The sequence below is a fragment of the Camelina sativa genome, chromosome 5 (assembly GCF_000633955.1).
Source record: "Camelina sativa cultivar DH55 chromosome 5, Cs, whole genome shotgun sequence".
Lineage (NCBI taxonomy): Eukaryota > Viridiplantae > Streptophyta > Magnoliopsida > Brassicales > Brassicaceae > Camelina > Camelina sativa.
Window position 1 is genome coordinate 19,828,906 of NC_025689.1, and position 19,179 is coordinate 19,848,084.

The following is a 19,179-nucleotide window of genomic DNA, read 5'->3' on the forward strand; positions in this document are numbered from 1 at the left end:
AACTAGGGCTTTGTCGCGCAATTCTTCGGCAAGATCGTTGTGGTCGATCAGCATCTCATCGTTAAGTTTGGGATTATCGACCATCATAGTGCGACGAAGTGTCGGGACTCCTGCTTCTGCCGGGGCAACTACTTCGAGACCATATGCGAGGGAGAAGGGGGACTGCCCCGTGCTCCGCCGCGGGGTTGTGCGGTATGACCACAGCACGCCATCCAGGTGATCTGCCCACGCTCCTTTCCTTCGACCGAGTCGCTTCTTGAGCCCGTCGACGATCGACTTATTCGTGGCTTAGGCTTGACCATTGCCTTGCGGGTATCGAGGGGTCGAAGTGCTGAGACGGATTTGCCATTTCATCAGGAAGCGTCTGGTGATCATCGAAGTGAATTGGGTACCGTTGTCGGTGACAATCTCGTATGGGAGTCCGTGGCGACATATGATGTTCTTCCATATGAAATTGGTCACGTCTAAGGATTGGATCCTTGTGAAATATTCTGCCTCCACCCACTTGGTGAAGTAATCGGTCAGCACCAGGACATACTTCTTGGATTTGGATGCCGGCAAAGGTCCTATGGCGTCCATGGCCCAGCGCATAAAGGGATACGGAGCAGTGACGGTGTTTAGTAGTTCGGGCAGGACGTGCCGCATTGGCCCATGGCGATGACAAGCTTCGCATATCGCCGCGAAAGTTTGGCAATCAGCCATCATGGTAGGCCAATAATGTCCGTCCTTTTTGATTTTGAGAGCAAGTGCGCGTCCGCCATAATGATTGCCACCCTCGCCTTCGTGCACTTCCATCATGATGCGTTCGGCCTCGTCCTGAGTAACAAAGGTAAGAAACACTCCCGACGCACTCCGGCGAAATAGTTCTCCGTCCAACAGGATGTACCTGGCACTTCGAGCCTTCAGTCGTCGAGCCGCCCATTGGTCTGCCGGGACGGTGCCATCGGAGATGTAAAGTTTGATCTCGAGTTGCCAATCCTCGGGAGGCTCGGTGATGTCCGCCATGTCTTCTATTGGCTCGTCGACTTCCATGAGGATTGGGTCGTCGTTGATGAGGGCGATTTGGCTGTCCGGATCGATGCTAGGAGCCTCGATGCATTCAATTGGAATGGTACGTCGTAACTTGGGGTCGGAGCGATTCGCCAGAGCTGCGAGGGCGTCAGCTGATGCGTTCTCGTTCCGTGGGACCTTTGTCAGGGAGAAAGACGTAAATTCGCCAGATAACGTGCGGACAACCTGTCGATATGCCCCCATTCGCTTGTTTTTGGCATCGAATTTGCCGCTGAACTGACTGACTACGAGTTGAGAGTCACAGAAGACCTGCAGGTGTTTGACTCCAAGCCCCAGGGCTAGCCGGAGTTCTGCGAGAACAGCCTCGTACTCGGTTTCGTTGTTCGACGCTTTGAAATTGAGCTTCAACGCCTGTTCGAGGATTTCTCCGATGAGGGATCGGAGTATGAGTCCGACCCCGGATCCTTGATTTGTTGACGAACCGTCGACAAACATTGTCCATTGCTCCACTGCGGAGGTGGGGTCGTCAAGCTCGGGCGATAGTTCGGTGATGAAGTCAGCCAGGACTTGCGACTTCAGACTTGGGCGAGAACGGTATTCGATGTCGTACTCACTGAGTTTGACTGCCCATTTCACCATGCGTCCGGATTGGAGAAGGCTATGAAGGATAGTTCGGAGTGGTTGGTCAGTAAACACGACGATAGAATGCGACTGAAAATAGGGTCGCAGTTTTCGTGCTGCTACGATCACTGCGAGAGCCAGTTTTTCCAGCGTGGGGTATCGTGATTCTGCGTCGTTTAGTGATTTGCTTGTGTAGAAAATGGGCTTCTGGTCTCCGCGATCGTCTCGGACTAACACCCCGCTGACTGCTGAACTGGAAACCGAGACATAGAGATATAGTGTTTCGCCGTCCTCCGGTTTGACCAAAACTGGGTGACAGGTCAGATATTCCTTCAACTGACGAAAGGCGATCTCGCATTCCTCGTCCCAGTGGAAATCCTTATTTCCGCGAAGAAGTTGGTAAAAGGGGAGGCACTTGTCCGTTGAGCGGGCGATAAAACGGTTTAGAGCAGCGATCCGGCCAGTCAGGCGTTGTACTTTTCGCTTGTTGGTCGGTGACGGGAGTCCTAGTATGGCTTCGATCTGCTTGGGATTTGCCTCTATTCCCCGTTCAGTGACGATGTACCCCAAGAATTCCCCAGACGTTACTCCGAATGTACACTTCGTCGGGTTTAGTTTCATCTGGAATTGATCCAAGATGTCGAAACATTCTGCCAGATGTTAGACGTGCTGTTCTGCGATCAGAGATTTGACCAGCATATCGTCTATATAGACCACCATGGTTTTGCCGAGCAGATCCGTGAACATCATGTTTACTAGGCGTTGGTAGGTTGCTCCGGCGTTTTTCAATCCAAACGGCATCACTTTATAACAATAGGATAGTTATTAGTATTTTAAAAATATTTTGCTCTGAAACTTGGTTTTCAAAATTAATAATTCATTAGATTTTAACCCGCAGTACACCGTGGATCTATATTTTATTTATAACTAAATTTTATTTTAATTGATGTTGTATGTTATAGATTTTTATGACATTTTAAAAAAAATTATATACTTTAATTTTTTTTTGTCAACAGAACTTTGTTACTTTTATGGGTGTATATACGGGTTAATATGTATATTGAATATAAAATTGGTTAATATGTAAATTATTTTAAGATGAAAATAAGTATATTGTGTATTAAGTCTGTCCAGTTATACAAATAGAGGTGGAGTGTAATAAAATTGACTGAAGATAAAAATCAAAATTTAAACTTATTATAATCAAAGGGAAACACTAACACATATAAAATAAAAGGGAAACATATTTTTTTTAGTTAAAATCACTTAACTGTTGTGTTCATTTTCTTACACTTTTTTGTTTGTACAGTTATTTAAACTTAAAAGGTTTAAATTTAGCGTATATATAAAGAAACAAAAAACGCAAGTGTGGTAGCTGTTTTATATTAAAAAAATTAAAAAAACATAAGTCTGGTTCGTTTGTTTTGAAAATGGTTAAGGACATGTAAACAAAACCAATATACAATTTTGATGCCTATTAGTATATCGTTAGGCTCGTTAGTATGTTTTACTTAAATTTCTATCAAACATATAACAAAATAGCGAAATGATTAAAAAACAAAAATAATTGAAGAGGGCCGATGAAATATTTGCACCCTCCACGCCGTCTTGTAAAAGAAAGCAAATGTTCCAGCTATTTCTCTCAATTTGTTTGGAACTCCGGTTATAGGTTTTAGTTGTGGCTGTTTTGTAAACATGCTTGATGAGCAAGTAGTTTAAAATCTATTATTATAAAAGTGAAATTTAATTGTATTCAGTTTTTAGTTGTTTATATTATTACCAAACAATATTCAGTTTCTAAATAAAATATATACTGAATTAAATGTATGTCTTCTTACTAAAGTTAAATATTTGTGAATATTGGTTTTCTAATCATTCTAAAACTGGATTTTCGGTTTAGGAACTTTATTAATGTTAATATACTTATGGAGATTGTAAACTTTTGTTAAAGAAAATCTGTTATATATTATTTAAATTTGAAAGATTCTAGCATCCATAAAACTAGTTTTGGAGATTTAATGGATTAAAACTTTAATGGGTAGAGTTGTTTTTTGGAAAAATCGGAATGTATAGATGTTGTTAAGATTCTATGGCAATAAATGTAACAAATGTTGGTCAATTTAAGAAAGTTTAATATTTGAGTTTCTCTGCAATGTTATTTATGGAATTTCTTCAGGTGTTAATGTTGTAAAAAAAAATTAAATAATTAAAACTTAAAGGACATAAACCAAAATGTACTTAAAAAATGTTAATATAGATTTGATTATAATATGCGCCAACTGTATCAATCATATTTTAAAATATTAATACTAAAGCTTAGTTTCATAATTAGTCATGATTGCAATGCATGTCAAGTTTACTGATCAGATTTTAACAAGTGAAAAATACTTTTTATGGAATAAAATAATTAATTAAATATGTAATACATTTTATTTTCTTTAATCAAAAAGAAAACTAATAAAAAAGGTAATTTACATATTCTAATTTAACTGATATTATTGGTGAACTAGATTTTGACAAGTACACAATCTTTTAATTTATTTGGCATGGATATTAACCAAAATATAGGATGAAAATATCTGGTTTAATTCAGTTCTTTAGTTGAACTTGATGAAAATATTCAATTTAATAAAAAATATTTAAACATGAAAAAAAGAAATTATCTTCACAAAAATATTTTAACAACTCGCTGAGCGAGCGTGTTGTAATTTGCATTATTCCATACGATCAAGTAAATGAAAGTGTTAATATTTTTTGAAACTTCTAATTATAAATATATGATTGCAATACTAAACAACTAAGTTACACATGTTAAAAAAAAAAACCCGAATTACATATATCAGAGATTAAATTTAAAAATTCTATAAATTTAATTTTTAAAACTATAATATGAAGTACTGAATTAGAAAGTCATACAGATTTCTGATTATTATATATTAAATTATAAAATTATTTTGTGGTATATAATCACGTGTTTAATTAATATTTTATTTGAAAAGAAAGGAAAAAACAACTAATAGAAATGGCGTTGTTAACTATATCAAACTCTTGACGTGGATCATTTTATTCATCCAACAGGGTGTATTCTAACACTATTTGACGTGGGCTTTTTTGTCTGATTGCAACGATAGCTAGGTAGTCAAACTCTTGTGAGCCATTTGGGGCTTGGTCGGAATCCGTTCAAGCTTGAAAGACACCCCGATGGCCATGTCGAGAACTCATTGGGTTGGGTGTGACTCTGATGGAGCCGGATATGAGGTTCGCTACAATCAGGCATTCAGCACCGGTAGGCATAGCTGTCCAGCCCAGGCAATAGGATTGAGACATTTATGACCATCATGTTGTTAGTCATGCTTCTCCAATGGTTCAAATGGACTCTCCTTATTGGCAAAAGTCAAGTCAAGCTAATGATCTCGGCTGAGAATGTGTAACGCCATGATTGCCACTTTTTCCAATGGGTTTTATGTCATTTCTCATGGACTCACTTTATCGGAGGGTCAGTATGCTATGTTTGGGGTTTTGGAGATTTGTTTACCGATCCTACAAATTTGATATTTCTTAAAAATTTTATCATCACTTGTACGGCTCCGACATGTACTTCCCAGAATGTTATTCATTTTGAAATTGCTCTAGTTTAAGCTTAAATGTGAAGTTCTTTAGAGATAGTTGACCAAAAAGATAATTGCACTTTGTTGACATACGTGACAAAATCAATTCTTTTAAGGACCTATATAAGTTTGGATACAAAAATACCAATTTCGTTATGAACCTGAAATATATTAAGATGAACACGCTAATCCTTAGTCTATATGTCATATATATGTCGTTTTGTATAGTATAAGAAGTTTTCTTATTTTGATCTTCTTGTATCCATATAAATAAAATGTAACTAGGTCAATATTTGTTAAGGAATGAGAAACTTTCCTTCTCCCATTCTACATCTCGCCGTCTCTCTATACTCTCTCTAATCTCCTATCTCTTTTCTCGAATACTCACTCATTCTCTTCATTCTTATTCGTGATTTATTCTTACATGGTATCAGAGCAGTAACGCTCATATTCTACAAAACCTTAGTTTGTTTTTATTCCGCACCAAATTCAGTTCGAAAATCTCTCATGGATCTCAGCAAAACGTTAATCATTCTGGTTACACTCAAGGGTGGAAACTACTTGCTATGGGTAAGGACTACAAAGACAGCGCTGTGTGGTCGTGGACTTTGGAAGCATATTGAGAAGAATGAAGCGACAAAGGAGATAACGACTACACAAGAAGGAAAGGAGATTGTGGCTTGTGATAGTGACAAATGGTTCCAAGAGAATCAAAGTGTCTTGGCTTTTATCCAAAACTCCTTGGATGCTCTGATCCTTGAGTCGTATTCTTACTGCGAGACGGCTAAGGATCTTTGGGATACCTTGAAAAATGTGTTTGGAAATGTCTCAAACCTCAGCCGTGTATTTGAGGTAAAGAGAGCCATCAACAATCTTAATCAAGAAGAGATGGAGTTCACCAAACATTTTGGGAAATTCAGATCTGTTTGGGCAGAGTTAGAGATGTTAAGACCTAACTCGGTGGATCCAGTGGTCCTAAACGAACATCGTGAGCAAGATAAAGTGTTTGGTCTTCTCTTGACGTTAAATCGACCAGCATTGGATTCCACAAAGTTATGAGGAAGCTAAAGAACACAAAGTTTGGAGGGATGCCGTGGGAGATGAAACTAACACAATGATAAAGAATCATACATGGGATGAAGCTGATTTACCAAAAGAAAAGAAAGCCGTGACATCTCGGTGGATATTTACTATCAAGTACAAGAGTGATGGGGGGATAGAACGACATAAAGCCAGGCTTGTAGCTAGAGGATTCACTCAAACCTATGGAGAAGACTATCTTGAGACATTCGCACCAGTAGCCAAACTTCACACGGTAGTAGTTCTTTCACTAGCTGTTAACCTCTCTTGGGAATTGTGGCAGATGGATGTGAAGAATGCGTTCCTACAAGGAGAACTAGAGGATGAGGTGTACATGAGACCACCACCGGGGCTTGAAGACACTATTGGACCTGGAAATGTGTTCAAGCTCAAGAAAGCCATCTACGGTTTAACACAATCTCCAAGGGCCTGGTATCACAAACTCAGCTCAACACTTATTGATAAAGGCTTTAGAAGATCAGAAGCGGATCATACATTGTTCACGTATCCAAGCCAAAAAGGTGTTATAGTCATTCTCATATATGTTGATGATATTATCATCTCTGGGAATGACAAGGTAAGCATTCAAGATACCAAACAGCTACTTAAATCTGTATTTGATATTAAAGATCTTGGAGAACTAAAGTCCTTTCTTGGGATAGAAGTGTGTCGTTCTGAAGAAGGACTATTCTTATCACAAATAAAGTACACACTTGATCTTTTAAAAGATGTAGGCAAGCTTGGATCAAGATCGGTTGAAATACCGCTCGAAGAAAAATACAAGTCAAACCATAAGGGGGAGTCTGATGAAGCTCTTTCGAAGATGTAAAACAGTATCGACGGTTGGTAGGTAAGCTCATTTATCTCACCATAACTCGACTTGATATATGCTTTGTTGTGAACTAGGTAAGCCAACATATGAAAAAGCCAACAGTACATCATTGGGAGATGGTGAGCAGCATACTCAAGTATCCCAAAGGAGCTCCTAGACAAGGCATTTGGATGGGATGTAATAAAAATATGGAGCTTGTAGGATACTGTGATGCAGATTATGCTGGAGATCATGAAGATAGACGCTCAACAACACGTTATTGTACATTTGTGGGAGGAAACCTTGTCACTTGGAAGAGTAGCAAGCAAAATGTGGTATCTCTCTCAAGTGCTGAATCAGAATACAGGGCAATGAGGAAGCTCACAACCGAACTAATGTGGCTCAAAGCTCTCTTGAAGGACCTAAGCGTCAACACTTCAAAACCGATCACAATGCACTGTGATAATGAAGCTGCCATTCACATTGCATCCAACTCAGTTTTTCATGAAAGGACCAAACACATAGAGGTGGACTGTCATAAAGTCAGGGAGCAAGTTCAACTTGGAGTGATCTTACCATGCCACACCGAGAGTTCTGAACAATTGGTAGACATCTTCACTAAAGCAGCAAGTTCGAAAGTTTGTGAGTATATACACTTCAAACTCGGGCTCATGGACCTAACTAGGCCACAAGCAAAGACCCTAAACTACTGACCCCATACTCTTTTTTCTTTAGTGTGTTTTTGTCCCAAATGGGTTTTATTCACTAAGATTTTTAATGAGGTGGGTGTTCATAGTTCCAAGCTCAACTGTTACTCACACGGTTAAGATTGAGGAGGAGTATTAAGATGAACACACCAATCCTTAGTCTATATGTCATATATATGTCGTTTTGTATAGTATAAGAAGTTTCATTATTTTGATCTTCTTGTATCCATATAAATAGAATGTAACTAGGTCAATATTTGTTAAGGAATGAGAAACTCTCCTTCTCCCATTCTACATCTCGCCGTCTCTCTATACTCTCTCTAATCTCCTATCTCTTTTCTCGAATACTCATTCATTCTTTTCATTCTTATTCGTGATTTATTCTTACAAAATATATTTCGAGGTTTTGGGTATAACCCAAAACTACCCAAACCCGATGGATGTTTATCTAAATCCGACACAAAATTTAAAAATACATGAATGGTTTTTAAACCTAAAAATCCAAAATACCCAACCCGAACGGATAACCGAATGCTTACTCCTACTTACACGGTTTTGACAATCACTTCTCTGAAGGTCACCCATCATAAAATTGCTTAAGTACACTTGACATTAGAGTTCTTCTGGGATGGGTTACCAAAAATATAAATTCACTTTGTTGATCTATGACATAGATCAGACCCGACTACGGGAAGGTGCGAGAGATGCTTTTGCATGGGTCACATTACTTTTGAAAGAAAAAAAAGTAATAAGGTTATCGGGTTCTTATTGTTTGATATTTTGAATAAAAAAACCCCAAATTTCTGAAACCTACAAATAAGATCTCTAAATTAAAAAATAATAATAATTTTGGCATAAGGTCTGAAATAACTTGAGCGGGCCTTATATAATGATCAAATCAATTCTTTTAAATCTCTTTGCATGCACTGTGGATATTTCCGAGCAACTTGTTCATGGCCAAGCCTCTACTCGCATGCGAAAAAACCTAGGTTGACTCCAAGTTTATATCCGAAAATTAAGTCATCAAGTTATAAGTCTGACCAAATTACCTGAAACAATATATCAAAATATCACACTTTAAAGTTCTACTATATTTATTGCAAGTACCATATACAAATTTTTAATCGATTCATGTGTGTTTGTGTGCTTTTATATTAATTCGACTTCATTAACCACTTAACGGTAATAAATTTTGTTTGACTTCCTTTGTGGTTGTTGTAGCTTTTCAGTTTTATGTAAGCTAGCGTACGTACGGTCGATGTATGATAAATTGATGTATTTTGTTTAGTTCATATTATACAAAAAATCCATGGTCGTATAAACCCAATCTTTAAATCCGAAAAGAAATTTCCGACTAAGTATCAAAAGCAACCAACTTTGTAAGTTTATATATTTTTAATAGCATAAATAATTCGGAGATTCAGATAAGGTTTAACATAACTCTCATCACTTTTGCCTCTCCAACTACTTTTCATCAGCAATATCATTAGGAAGATCTTCTCCGGAAGGTATTTTTCCGGGATAATTGGTCACTGGCGAATCCGAACCGTCCATGCTTCATTTCAACAACAAATAATAAGACTCACATGCATGTGTGAAATGTATCAAATATATGAATGCTTGATGATTGAACAAACTTACCATTTATCCACCAGAACAACTGAACGGATCTCACAATTGGCATAACTACAACAATTAGAAGAAATTGAGTTATTGAAAACACAAATTATACCAAATGTTCATACGCAGTTGTAGAAACAAAGTAAAACAAAAAGAGTAGTATTACTGAGCTGAAATCTCGTTTTTCACGGTTGGATCACAATCATTTCCAAATAAATTTAATGTTTGTTGCAAGAACCCGCTATGAGTAACAACCGCGATCTCCTTTTCTTTTCTTGTACTCAACCTGAATTCAGAAAATCATGCCAAAATTATCTTGAATTTAAAAACTCTTTATGTCAAAATAAAACATTCAGCACAAAACATATGTTAACAAGAATTGAAGATATTCACCAGTTCATGAACCTCATGCCTCTGGCCGCAAGTTCTTGGTTCTCCTCTCTGATTTTAGGCTTCCACAAAACATCTTCTTCTGTTTCTATCTGTATATGCAAAAATGTGGAAACATAAGAAAAATGACCACGTCCGATCCAAAAGAAAGAAGATTCGAGTTTTGACAAACTAGGTACTCGCCAATGAAAAATCAACGGCAGGAAATAACTCCCGGTACTTGGTGATATTGCTTCTTCTGTCACAAGGATGAACACCCTGCAACCATAACAAAGTTTTAATCTCAAGAAACTGAAAATGCAAAATGTAAGTAACCATACCAAATACTCTCTGCAAGATTCAACTGCAATGAACGGTGGACAATTTAAGCTCCCAATAGCATGACGATCGCTGTTTCCCGCACCTGCGATCATAAGCGGAGGTGCATCAACACCATCTTTGTATTCCCCGCCAAAAGCACCAACGGCAGTTTGCAAAGTCCTAAAAAAAAAACAAGTATTGAGTAATACAAAACCTACTCTCAAATGAGCTAAACGGCAACGTAACACATGCATAAATCGCTTAGCAGTTAGCATGTTGTTTATTAATGACTTGTCTCATCCATGAAAATATCAATAAGCCTCACAGATTTAGCTTGTGATAGAGAGGAGTAAATTACCTTAGGAGAGGAGACACAACGACCAACTCAATTCTATTGGATATCTCACTCGTCTTAACATGCTTGTGTAGATTATCAACCTGTAATAGTAAAAAGCATAAAACTATAAATTAACGTTACTGATTCTTATTTCATACTTTCGCTACCATAATTAAACTACAATTTAATGCTAATTTACTTGTTGCCATCCGAAAGGTGTAAGATGTGCATCAAAGAAATCCTCAGATAAGTAAGCATCAAAGTTCTTCTCTCCTTCTACATTGTGAACCCCTTGAGCATGCCTCACCTAAACAAAAGAGCTCAATCTGAATCTGAGAAACAGAGTCACATCAGAATAACGGTAACAACATGTACCAGATGTATGGTTTTGCAACGGTGTAGTGGGTAAAGGCCTTGGCTTGGTTTAGCCTCCATATCTAAATTTGTATCAAAAAAAAAAAAAAAATCAATAAATTACATATTAGTTATATAACATATGGATGAAGGAAAAAAAAAAACCATTTAGCATTAACTCTGAATCGTTTAATTTAAAAATAAAATTTAAAATTTAAAACAAACTTCAAGTATAGTAAGAGTAAGAGAAAGTAACTGTGATTCTGTGAAGGAATATTGCTATAACAATGGAGTATAGATGGGAGAGGAGAGGTCCGAGAGGATATGGAAGAATTGAGTTTGTTGATTGATGAAGTTATACAATTAAAAATGAATCAGTGGCCAAGAATAATTTCTGCTTTTCCTTTTATTTATTCTTGTTATTGCAAGAATAAGAATACCAACTTTTGGAACCACTAAATAAAAGTTGATGCCACTTGCTAGCTTAAAACATTCACATCACAATAGGCCTCATTAATTTTTTTAATTTGGTTTTAAACTAATTATGCTATGAAGAGACAAAACATTAAATATAAATCTTTGCAAACATTCCAATTATAAATCTTAAATATTTTGATTGATGATGAATGAGCTCCCTGTGTGAGCTATCAATTTATATAACGACATCTTAAATTTTAGCAATTGACTTAACACATGAAGAAGGTTTTTGTTTGGTGGTGGTTAACTTGGTTACTTATCTTTTTAAGTTTTGGTTTTTACTTTAAAAGTCAGTCTCGTTGGATTCGAGTGGTTGAGTGACTTGTTTATTAGAGATGACTTGTGTCTCACATTGAAAACTTGTATTATGTGGTTCGTTTTTCTCTAATAATACTAATGCGATCAGAAGATGATGTTAACTTGAGGCAGTTCACCCCTTTCTTGTTATTCCAAGATCAGCATTCCTGAGGGTTCTTATTTCACGATATGTGGATGGAATACATGCTGACCCGGTCGATTTCATCAGGGACATATGGGACTACATTCGAGAAGTGTGCTTATCTGTCATTACTAAGTACTCTGCTACGTTCCTAGAAATTGAAGGTAATATCAATCAAGTAGGTGGAACTAATATCTAAGATGAAGGACCAATCTGTGAATCAAGTGATTAAAATCCTTGAAATGGAGAAATTGACTGACTATACTTGTAACCCTGAGTACATGAGTCAGAAGAAAGCTTCATTCATGTTGTTCTACCCGACACAGAAAATCCTGAGTACTTCCAGTTAGATGGATTTGGGAATGTGAAGATTTTACATCTAAGAAAATATCATGTTCATTTGCTCTAGCAGGCATTCAAAATGAAGCTGAGGATATCATCCTACTGGCCTATTGTCTTGCAAAGAATTGTCGACAACCTCGGGATGCATCTTCAGATGTCAATGAGGAAGTTTATTACATAATTTGTCACATAGTTTCTCAATAATATTAAAAAGAAAAAATAATAAAAAGGAGGGAGAAGAAATAATTGGGTTTCAAATGAAAGCCCATAAAAACATCTCTAGAAACTCATCTCACAAATGTCAGTTGTATTTTATTGGTTTTGTTTTATTTATTATTTTGTTTTTAATTTAAAACAAAAATTAATTTGTATTAAATAATATTAAAATAATGTATTGAGAAACTCATACAGTTTCTACCTATGCTTATGCTCTAAAGCCTGAGTCCTGAGATGGTCGCAGAAATGGTGGCTCGTGGCAGAGGAATTGAGAATGATACTCGTTAGGTCGGCTTAAAAATATTGTTTCTCTTGGTTTTGGTAGTTTTGTGGATGGTTTCGTTTAACGAATGTTAAGTTTTTGGGTGCCGACTTAGGGCCTAACTGGTTCAAACGCAGCGTTTGCGGGAGATTGCGGAAGTGGGTGGTTACAGTTTCAAGCGTTATTTAGCGTTCTGAATGACTGGTTTAGCGTTTTAAATTGAGTGCGTATGCGGGAGTTTTACGACTGGTTGACCAGCGAGTGTAATAAAGGTTAAAATATAATAAATGTAATATATAATTATATAAATGTTTAAAAACACCAAAAAATTTATTAAACTTGATTTATAATTAAAATTCAATATAAAAAATACTAATATAATTATTCAAAAAAACAAATAAATTTCATATTGATATACTTATTATTTAAGTGATCTCTTAATTTTTTTTTTCTTGGTGATGCCAAGGTTTTATGTTGAATGCTAAGCCCGTTTCTATGATCTCAAATTTCACTTTTGATAAATTATCATTTTTTCACATAGTGTACAACATCTGAAGTCTACATTTACTGTAGCAATACATTTGGTAAACAAAAAAATCAAATTGAAATGGGGACAAATGCTCAATGAATTACTTGTGAGCAGCAATATCACTAGGAAGATCTTCTCCGGCAGGCATTTTTCCGGGATAGTTGGTCACTGGAGGATTCGAACTATTCATACTGCAAACAAAACAAGGAAGAAGGCATAAGACTTTGTGAATGTATCAAATGTGGGCACTTGCTATATAAACACAAACTTACCATTTATCTACGAGAACAATCGAACGGAGCTCACAGTTTGCAAATCTGCAACAATCAAAAGTGACAAATTTTAAGGTAAAATGGCAAATGATCAAAGAGAGATCAGGAAGAACTCTTACTGTGTAGAAATCTCGTTTTTCACGGCTGGATCACAATCGTTTCCAAATGAGTTTAATGTTTGATACAAGAACCCACTATGAGTAACAACCGCAATCTCTTTTTCTTTCCTTGTACTCAACCTGAATTCAGTTGATATATCAATCGAAAGATCATACCAAAGACTATCAATTAAAAGCATCAGACACAGAGTGATGTTAACAAGAACTGTATATATTCACCAGTTCATGAACTTCACGCCTCTGGCCGCAATATCTTTGTTCTCCTCTCTAACATTAGGCTTCCACAAGACATCTTCATCAGTTTCTATCTGTATATGGAATATGTGAAATTGTGAAACAAAAGAAAAAACACCAAGGCCGGTCCGAGGTAAAGATTAGGTACTTGCCAGTGAAAATTCAATTGAAGGGAATAATTCACGGTACTTGGTGATATTGCTTCTTCTGTCACAAGGATGAACACCCTAAAACCAAAACAAGAACATTAAATTGAAAATGGTTTAATATCAAGAAAATGTCAGTTATATGCAGAAGATGGAAAAGTAAACATACCAAATGTTCACGGCAGGATTCAACCGCAATGAATGGTGGACAATTTAAGCTTGCTATAGCGGGACGATTGCTGTTTCCTGCACCTGCCACCATAAGCAGAGCTGCATCAACGCCATTTTTGTCACCTTCCTCACCGAAAGTTCCAACCGCAGTTTGCAATGTCCTTTAAACAAAAACAGGTATTGAGTTAAATATACAGCTATCCTTAAAGAAGCTATACAGCAGAACATGCATAAATCGTGAAGTATGTTCAAGTAAGAATCCAACCATATGAAAAGATCATTAAGATCATATCAGTAAGCTTTACCTTTACGGGTTTAGTATATTTACCTGAAGAGAGGTGACACAACAACCAACTCAATTCTTTTAGAAATCCCACTTGCCTTAACATGTTTCTGCAAATTATCAACCTACGTACAATAACATAATTCACATTACTTCCCTTTTCCAATAGACCACAAAATCCTCTATCTGTAACATACAACAACCGATCATTCATATCTCATAGTGTACATCATTAGAGCTACAAGAATAATCCTATAAGTTATTGGAAAATAGTTTTGATAAAAAAACTCTACACGATGATGTGTAAATTAACAAACCTGTTGCCATCCAAGAGGTGTAAGATGAGCATCAAAGAGATCCTCAGATAAGTAAGCATCATGATTCTTTTCTCCTTCTACATTGTGAATCCCTTGAGCATGCCTCACCTAAAACACAAGAAGCTCAATTAAAACTTGAGAAACAACAACATAGCCTAATCAGAATTGTGGGAACAAACAAACCAGATGTATAGTCTTGCAACGGTGCAGTGGGTAAAGACCTTGGCTTGGTTTAGCCTCCATATCTATAATTTTTTATTCATCAGACAAGAAAAAACAGATCAGCGAAACATAAAACCAATTTAGCGTTGACTATATAATGATGAAGTCAAGATAAAACCAATTCAAGAAACAAGGAGAGGCTTACCGTGAGAAGGAAGAGGAGAGCTGCAACAACGAAGAGAAGAGAGGCGACGAATCGAAGGAAGAGGAGAAAGAGAAACAGAGGAAATGTAAAATGAAAGATTTGAGGTCATTGATGATTGGTGAATCATAGAGATCCCGTGGCCAGCTTTTCCTTGCTTTTCTTTAATTACTCTTTACTTTACTAACTTTCCTTTTATATCTTTTGTCCATTACACGAGTACAACTTCGGAATATTCCAAAAGTCCCAAAAACCTTTGTTGTGGTTCTCTTTGACTTGAATTAATGTGATGACAAAAAAAAGAGAAATGAAATAACTATATCTAAAATATTATTTCCAAAACCTTTGCTATTTTTTCTCATAAACACACTTTTTATTTTCTAAAAAATATTATTTTAATAAATTATAGCTAATTTATTTTATTATGATAAATTAATTTTATATATTACACGATTATTTTTTAAAAATTACATGGAAGTATCTTTCATGCTTTGGATGTTTCTCTCCCTAAATGCTACATGCTAGATAAAAAAAAAGTGAAATTGTTAATTGACTCTTTCTAAAACGTTAGTTTCCAACAAATAAAAAATCCTTAGTTATTTACGTAATTTAATTCTAGAATATAAATACTTTTAGTAATATTACAACAAGCCAAAGACTAATGCACCATTCCATTAAGTGGAGATCCCCACCTAATATCTAATTATGTGTAATAAATTATGTTAACCTAATCTAGAAATTTGCAAGCCAAATTACTTATATAATGATGTAGAATATATATTGATGTTAATTTATATATAATTATGACCCGTGTGATACACAAGTTACTCGATATATGATTCTTTTTAAAATAAGTATTTTGAAAAAAATTTTTTTTTACAAATATCTTGTTGAATATATATATATATATATAGATTATGTTTGGATATGAAATTGCAAATGTTCTCACTAAAAAAAGGACTAATTTAATCATTTTTGTAACATCCGCGAACCAATTTTTGTAAATTTGGTGTGGGTGTCGATCGACACCCTTGGTGGCATCGATCGACACCATCTTTTTCCGGTTTGGTCGGGTTTGATTTAATTGTCGATTGGTTCGGTTTGGTTCAATTAAAATCCCTAAATCGTGTGTAAAAGGGGAAAACGACCCTAGGTCGTGTTATTTTGTTGGTAGTCGCCGCTTTTGAGAGAAAGAGAAAGAGAGAAAAGAGAGAAAACGTTTCTGTGACTTTCTGGGTTTGTTCTTGGGGTTTTTGGAGAGATCTGAGGCTGTAGGAGGGTTAGCTGTTGCTGGAAACGAAGGGGGAGCTTCTGGAGGTGTTGTTTTCCACGTTTCTCAATCCAATCTTCCTGTTCTTGAGGTGAGTGCTTGACCATGGTTGATCTAAGCATGAGATCTCTCTTGTTTGTGTGTTTTCTTTGTTGTTTGTGTTGTTTTGTTGCTTGGGTTCGTTGCTTTTGTGATTCCCAGTGTTTTCTGAGGTAATTGGGTGAGTTGGTGACGGATTCGAGATGATTGAGAAGGAGAGTTCGATGTTCGGTGTCGCGCAGATCGTGTCTGCAGAGGAGGCATCGATCGACACTAGGAAGCATCGGTCGACACCATTTGGAGTGGCATCGGTCGACACTGTTTAGCATCGGTCGACACCATTGTTTGTAGCATCGATCGACACCGTGAGGCATCGGTCGACACTGGTCTCAGTCGAGACTTGTTTTCCTGGTTTGATGTATTGTTGTGTGTTGTTTGTTTTGCTTAAACTTGGGGGTCTCATATGCTTGTGTGTATAACCCAGTAGATGGGAGGACGGCCTCACTAAGTATTTATGATAATACTTACGCATCTCAATTGTTGTTTGTGGTGTGCAGGTAAAGGCAAAGTGTGATCGTGGAATCAAAGGCGATGAGGAGGAGGATGTTCTAGGGGCTTGATTGATTGTGGTCTAGCTGGTGTTAGGTTGCTAGATTAAGTCACTGGAACATTGTATGATGTTAGCTTTTGGTTGTTCTTTTGTTTGGATTATGATGTTATTGGATTATTTATGTTGGAATTTTCTTGGATTAATGGAATTGTTTTATTTGGTTATCCGCGGTTATTGTTTTGTTGTTAGGTTGTTAGTGGGTATGGGACCACTAGTAATTTAAGGTATATAAAAAAAAAACGGGAAGGGTTGTTTCATTTTGGTATCAGAGCCCTTACGGTTCTAGGACTAGGGTTCATTGTGCTTTTGCTGTTGATGTTTAGGATTCCATGCTATGATTGATTGTGTGAGTCGGTCAATTGAGTGTGGCATGAAGTCCTAGAACATCCTCTTCGAGCCTGTGTTGTGATTCCACGGTAAGTTGTGTTTCTTGTGTATTAGAATTATTGTTTGCTTAGCCTTCTGTTCTTGGATGATACAGATGGTTAGGGGTGAGGATGCTGTTGGTCGCGGTCGTGGTCGTGGGCGTGGTCGTGGTCGGGGTCGGGGACGAGGTCAGGTTCCTGAGGCCAGTGTGAGTGTGACCCAGAGCATGGCCAGTGAGGAGGTGGCGGAGTCACAGGTTCATCCTAGTGTGTCTGGAGACCAGGCTGGTTTGGGTGACGGCAGGGCGGATGGGCCCGGTGTCGGTCACGGTGTTGCCCCGGGTGTGGGGGTTGCAGCGGGAGGTGCTCCAGGCAGGGAGGATGTCTTGATGGACTTGCTAGCTCAGGTAGCTCAGGCTTTGCAGCGACTTCCAGCAGTTGTGCCGCCAGTGGTTGGTGGGCAGGATCCAGTAGTGCCGCCAGTGGGTGGTGGACAGGTTCCAGTGGTGCAGCCTGCAGCGGGTTTGCAGGCAGGTGTGCAGCCGGGGGCCGAGGTAGTGGATGCTCAGTATGTGCGGATGATGGAGCAGCTGCGGCATGTGGGAGCAGGGTATTTCTCAGGAAGTACCGATCCGAGTGTAGCGGATGAGTGGAGAGAGCGGATGGAGGATATTTTCCTTTCGCTTAGGTGTCCCGACCGGTACAGGGTGGATCTGGCAGTGTTTTACTTGTCAGGAGATGCTCGTGTGTGGTGGAGGTCGGTGACAGCACGGAGGGTGCAGCGGGGTATGTCTTGGGGAGATTTTGTGGGGGAGTTTAACTCCAAGTATTTTCCTCAGGAGGCTCTTGATCGTATGGAGGCACGGTTCTTGGGTTTGACTCAGGGGGACCGTACAGTGCGGGAACTGGATGCAGAGTTCAGTCGGCTTGTGGGGTATGCAGGCCGGGCTTGGGAGCCAGAGTCGGCTCAGGTGCGGAGGTTCTTGCTGGCTTTGCGAGATGATTTGAGGACACGGTGCAGAGTGAGGAGCTATGCCACGAGGGCGGAGCTGGTTGAGGTTGCAGCTGGGATAGAGGATGACTTGAGGTCACAGTTAGTGGTGGTCAGTCCAGCGGTTCGTTCAGAGGAGACATTGGAGCAGAGCATTCCAAACAAGGATAGGCAGTTGGAGCAAAGGCGTAAAAGGAAGCGGGAAGAGACGACAGTGGCGAACCAAGGTGGCCAGAGAGGTTATGGGAGCGGGAGCATGGATCACGTGTCGGCAAGCGGGGCCAGGGGAGGTGATTCGCAGGAGTACCGTCGAGTGTGTTATCATTGCGGGGAGGAAGGGCATATCAGGCCTTTCTGTCCTAAGAGGAGGCAGATGATTGAGGTTGCAGCGCAGCCGAAGGGAGGACCGGGTGACCATTCCGGCGCTTAGTTTTAGCTTATGTATTCTTTCTTTCATTATGTATTTTGATTTGGAGTTGTAAACGATTATTGCATTTGAGGTTCTAATAAAAGTTGGAGTTCTTTGGTTTTGGGATTTGTGAAAAATCACTGGAAAGGAAATAGCACGGGAGTCTATAAATGGAAAGTTTCCATAAATAGAAGATTGCTATAAATGGAAAGTTTCTAAAAATAGAAGTTTCCAGAAATGGAAAGTGTTGAGGTAGATCTAGTCGGGAGATACTCGTTGACATCGGACTTATTTGCTCAGGATAGTGTGAGCCCAACTCATGTGATACCGATAGCTCAATGGACTTTGTGGCCAGAGAGTGGGAGTGGTATGTTTGCTTCGGATGACGATCCGTGAGCGCGCTTTAGGGTGACGACCTTAGAGCGGGATTTTGAGACTCCCTGGATACCGTAGCTGTGAGCCGTGGCTCGGCAGTGAGCCGGTAT

General features: G+C 38.3%; 3 protein-coding genes across 3 annotated transcripts; all 3 read right to left on the bottom strand.

Moving 5' to 3' along the window:
• On the bottom strand, positions 289–2,433 carry LOC104789418. Its single transcript, XM_010515117.1, has 2 exons — positions 2,326–2,433; positions 289–2,253 (listed from the first exon to the last, which is right to left on the bottom strand). The coding sequence occupies exons 1-2, from the start codon at positions 2,431–2,433 to the stop codon at positions 289–291; spliced, it is 2,073 nt and encodes a 690-aa protein (XP_010513419.1).
• Positions 9,149–11,207, bottom strand: LOC104787262 (phosphoglycerate mutase-like protein 2). Its single transcript, XM_010512802.2, has 10 exons — positions 11,096–11,207; positions 10,861–10,922; positions 10,685–10,792; positions 10,507–10,586; positions 10,169–10,328; positions 10,032–10,106; positions 9,852–9,940; positions 9,625–9,744; positions 9,480–9,524; positions 9,149–9,393 (listed from the first exon to the last, which is right to left on the bottom strand). The coding sequence occupies exons 2-10, from the start codon at positions 10,918–10,920 to the stop codon at positions 9,303–9,305; spliced, it is 828 nt and encodes a 275-aa protein (XP_010511104.1). The 5' UTR covers positions 10,921–10,922; positions 11,096–11,207; the 3' UTR covers positions 9,149–9,302.
• Positions 13,062–15,183, bottom strand: LOC104787263 (phosphoglycerate mutase-like protein 2). The gene is made up of 10 exons (XM_010512803.2): positions 15,014–15,183; positions 14,830–14,891; positions 14,647–14,754; positions 14,375–14,454; positions 14,045–14,207; positions 13,882–13,956; positions 13,715–13,803; positions 13,496–13,615; positions 13,377–13,421; positions 13,062–13,295 (listed from the first exon to the last, which is right to left on the bottom strand). The coding sequence occupies exons 1-10, from the start codon at positions 15,138–15,140 to the stop codon at positions 13,205–13,207; spliced, it is 960 nt and encodes a 319-aa protein (XP_010511105.1). The 5' UTR covers positions 15,141–15,183; the 3' UTR covers positions 13,062–13,204.

Coding starts and splice junctions, on each gene's coding strand:
- LOC104789418 (XM_010515117.1), bottom strand. CDS start 2,433: ATGCCGTTTGGATTGAAAAACGCCGGAGCAACCTACCAACGCCTAGTA. Junction 2,254..2,325: donor TCTATATAGACGATATGCTG/GTCAAATCTCTG, acceptor GATCAATTCCAG/ATGAAACTAAACCCGACGAA.
- LOC104787262 (XM_010512802.2), bottom strand. CDS start 10,920: ATGGAGGCTAAACCAAGCCAAGGCCTTTACCCACTACACCGTTGCAAA. Junction 10,587..10,684: donor CACCTTTCGGATGGCAACAA/GTAAATTAGCAT, acceptor TTACTATTACAG/GTTGATAATCTACACAAGCA. Junction 9,745..9,851: donor GGCATGAGGTTCATGAACTG/GTGAATATCTTC, acceptor TTCTGAATTCAG/GTTGAGTACAAGAAAAGAAA.
- LOC104787263 (XM_010512803.2), bottom strand. CDS start 15,140: ATGATTCACCAATCATCAATGACCTCAAATCTTTCATTTTACATTTCC. Junction 13,804..13,881: donor CTTCAATTGAATTTTCACTG/GCAAGTACCTAA, acceptor TTCCATATACAG/ATAGAAACTGATGAAGATGT. Junction 13,422..13,495: donor AAAAACGAGATTTCTACACA/GTAAGAGTTCTT, acceptor TGATTGTTGCAG/ATTTGCAAACTGTGAGCTCC.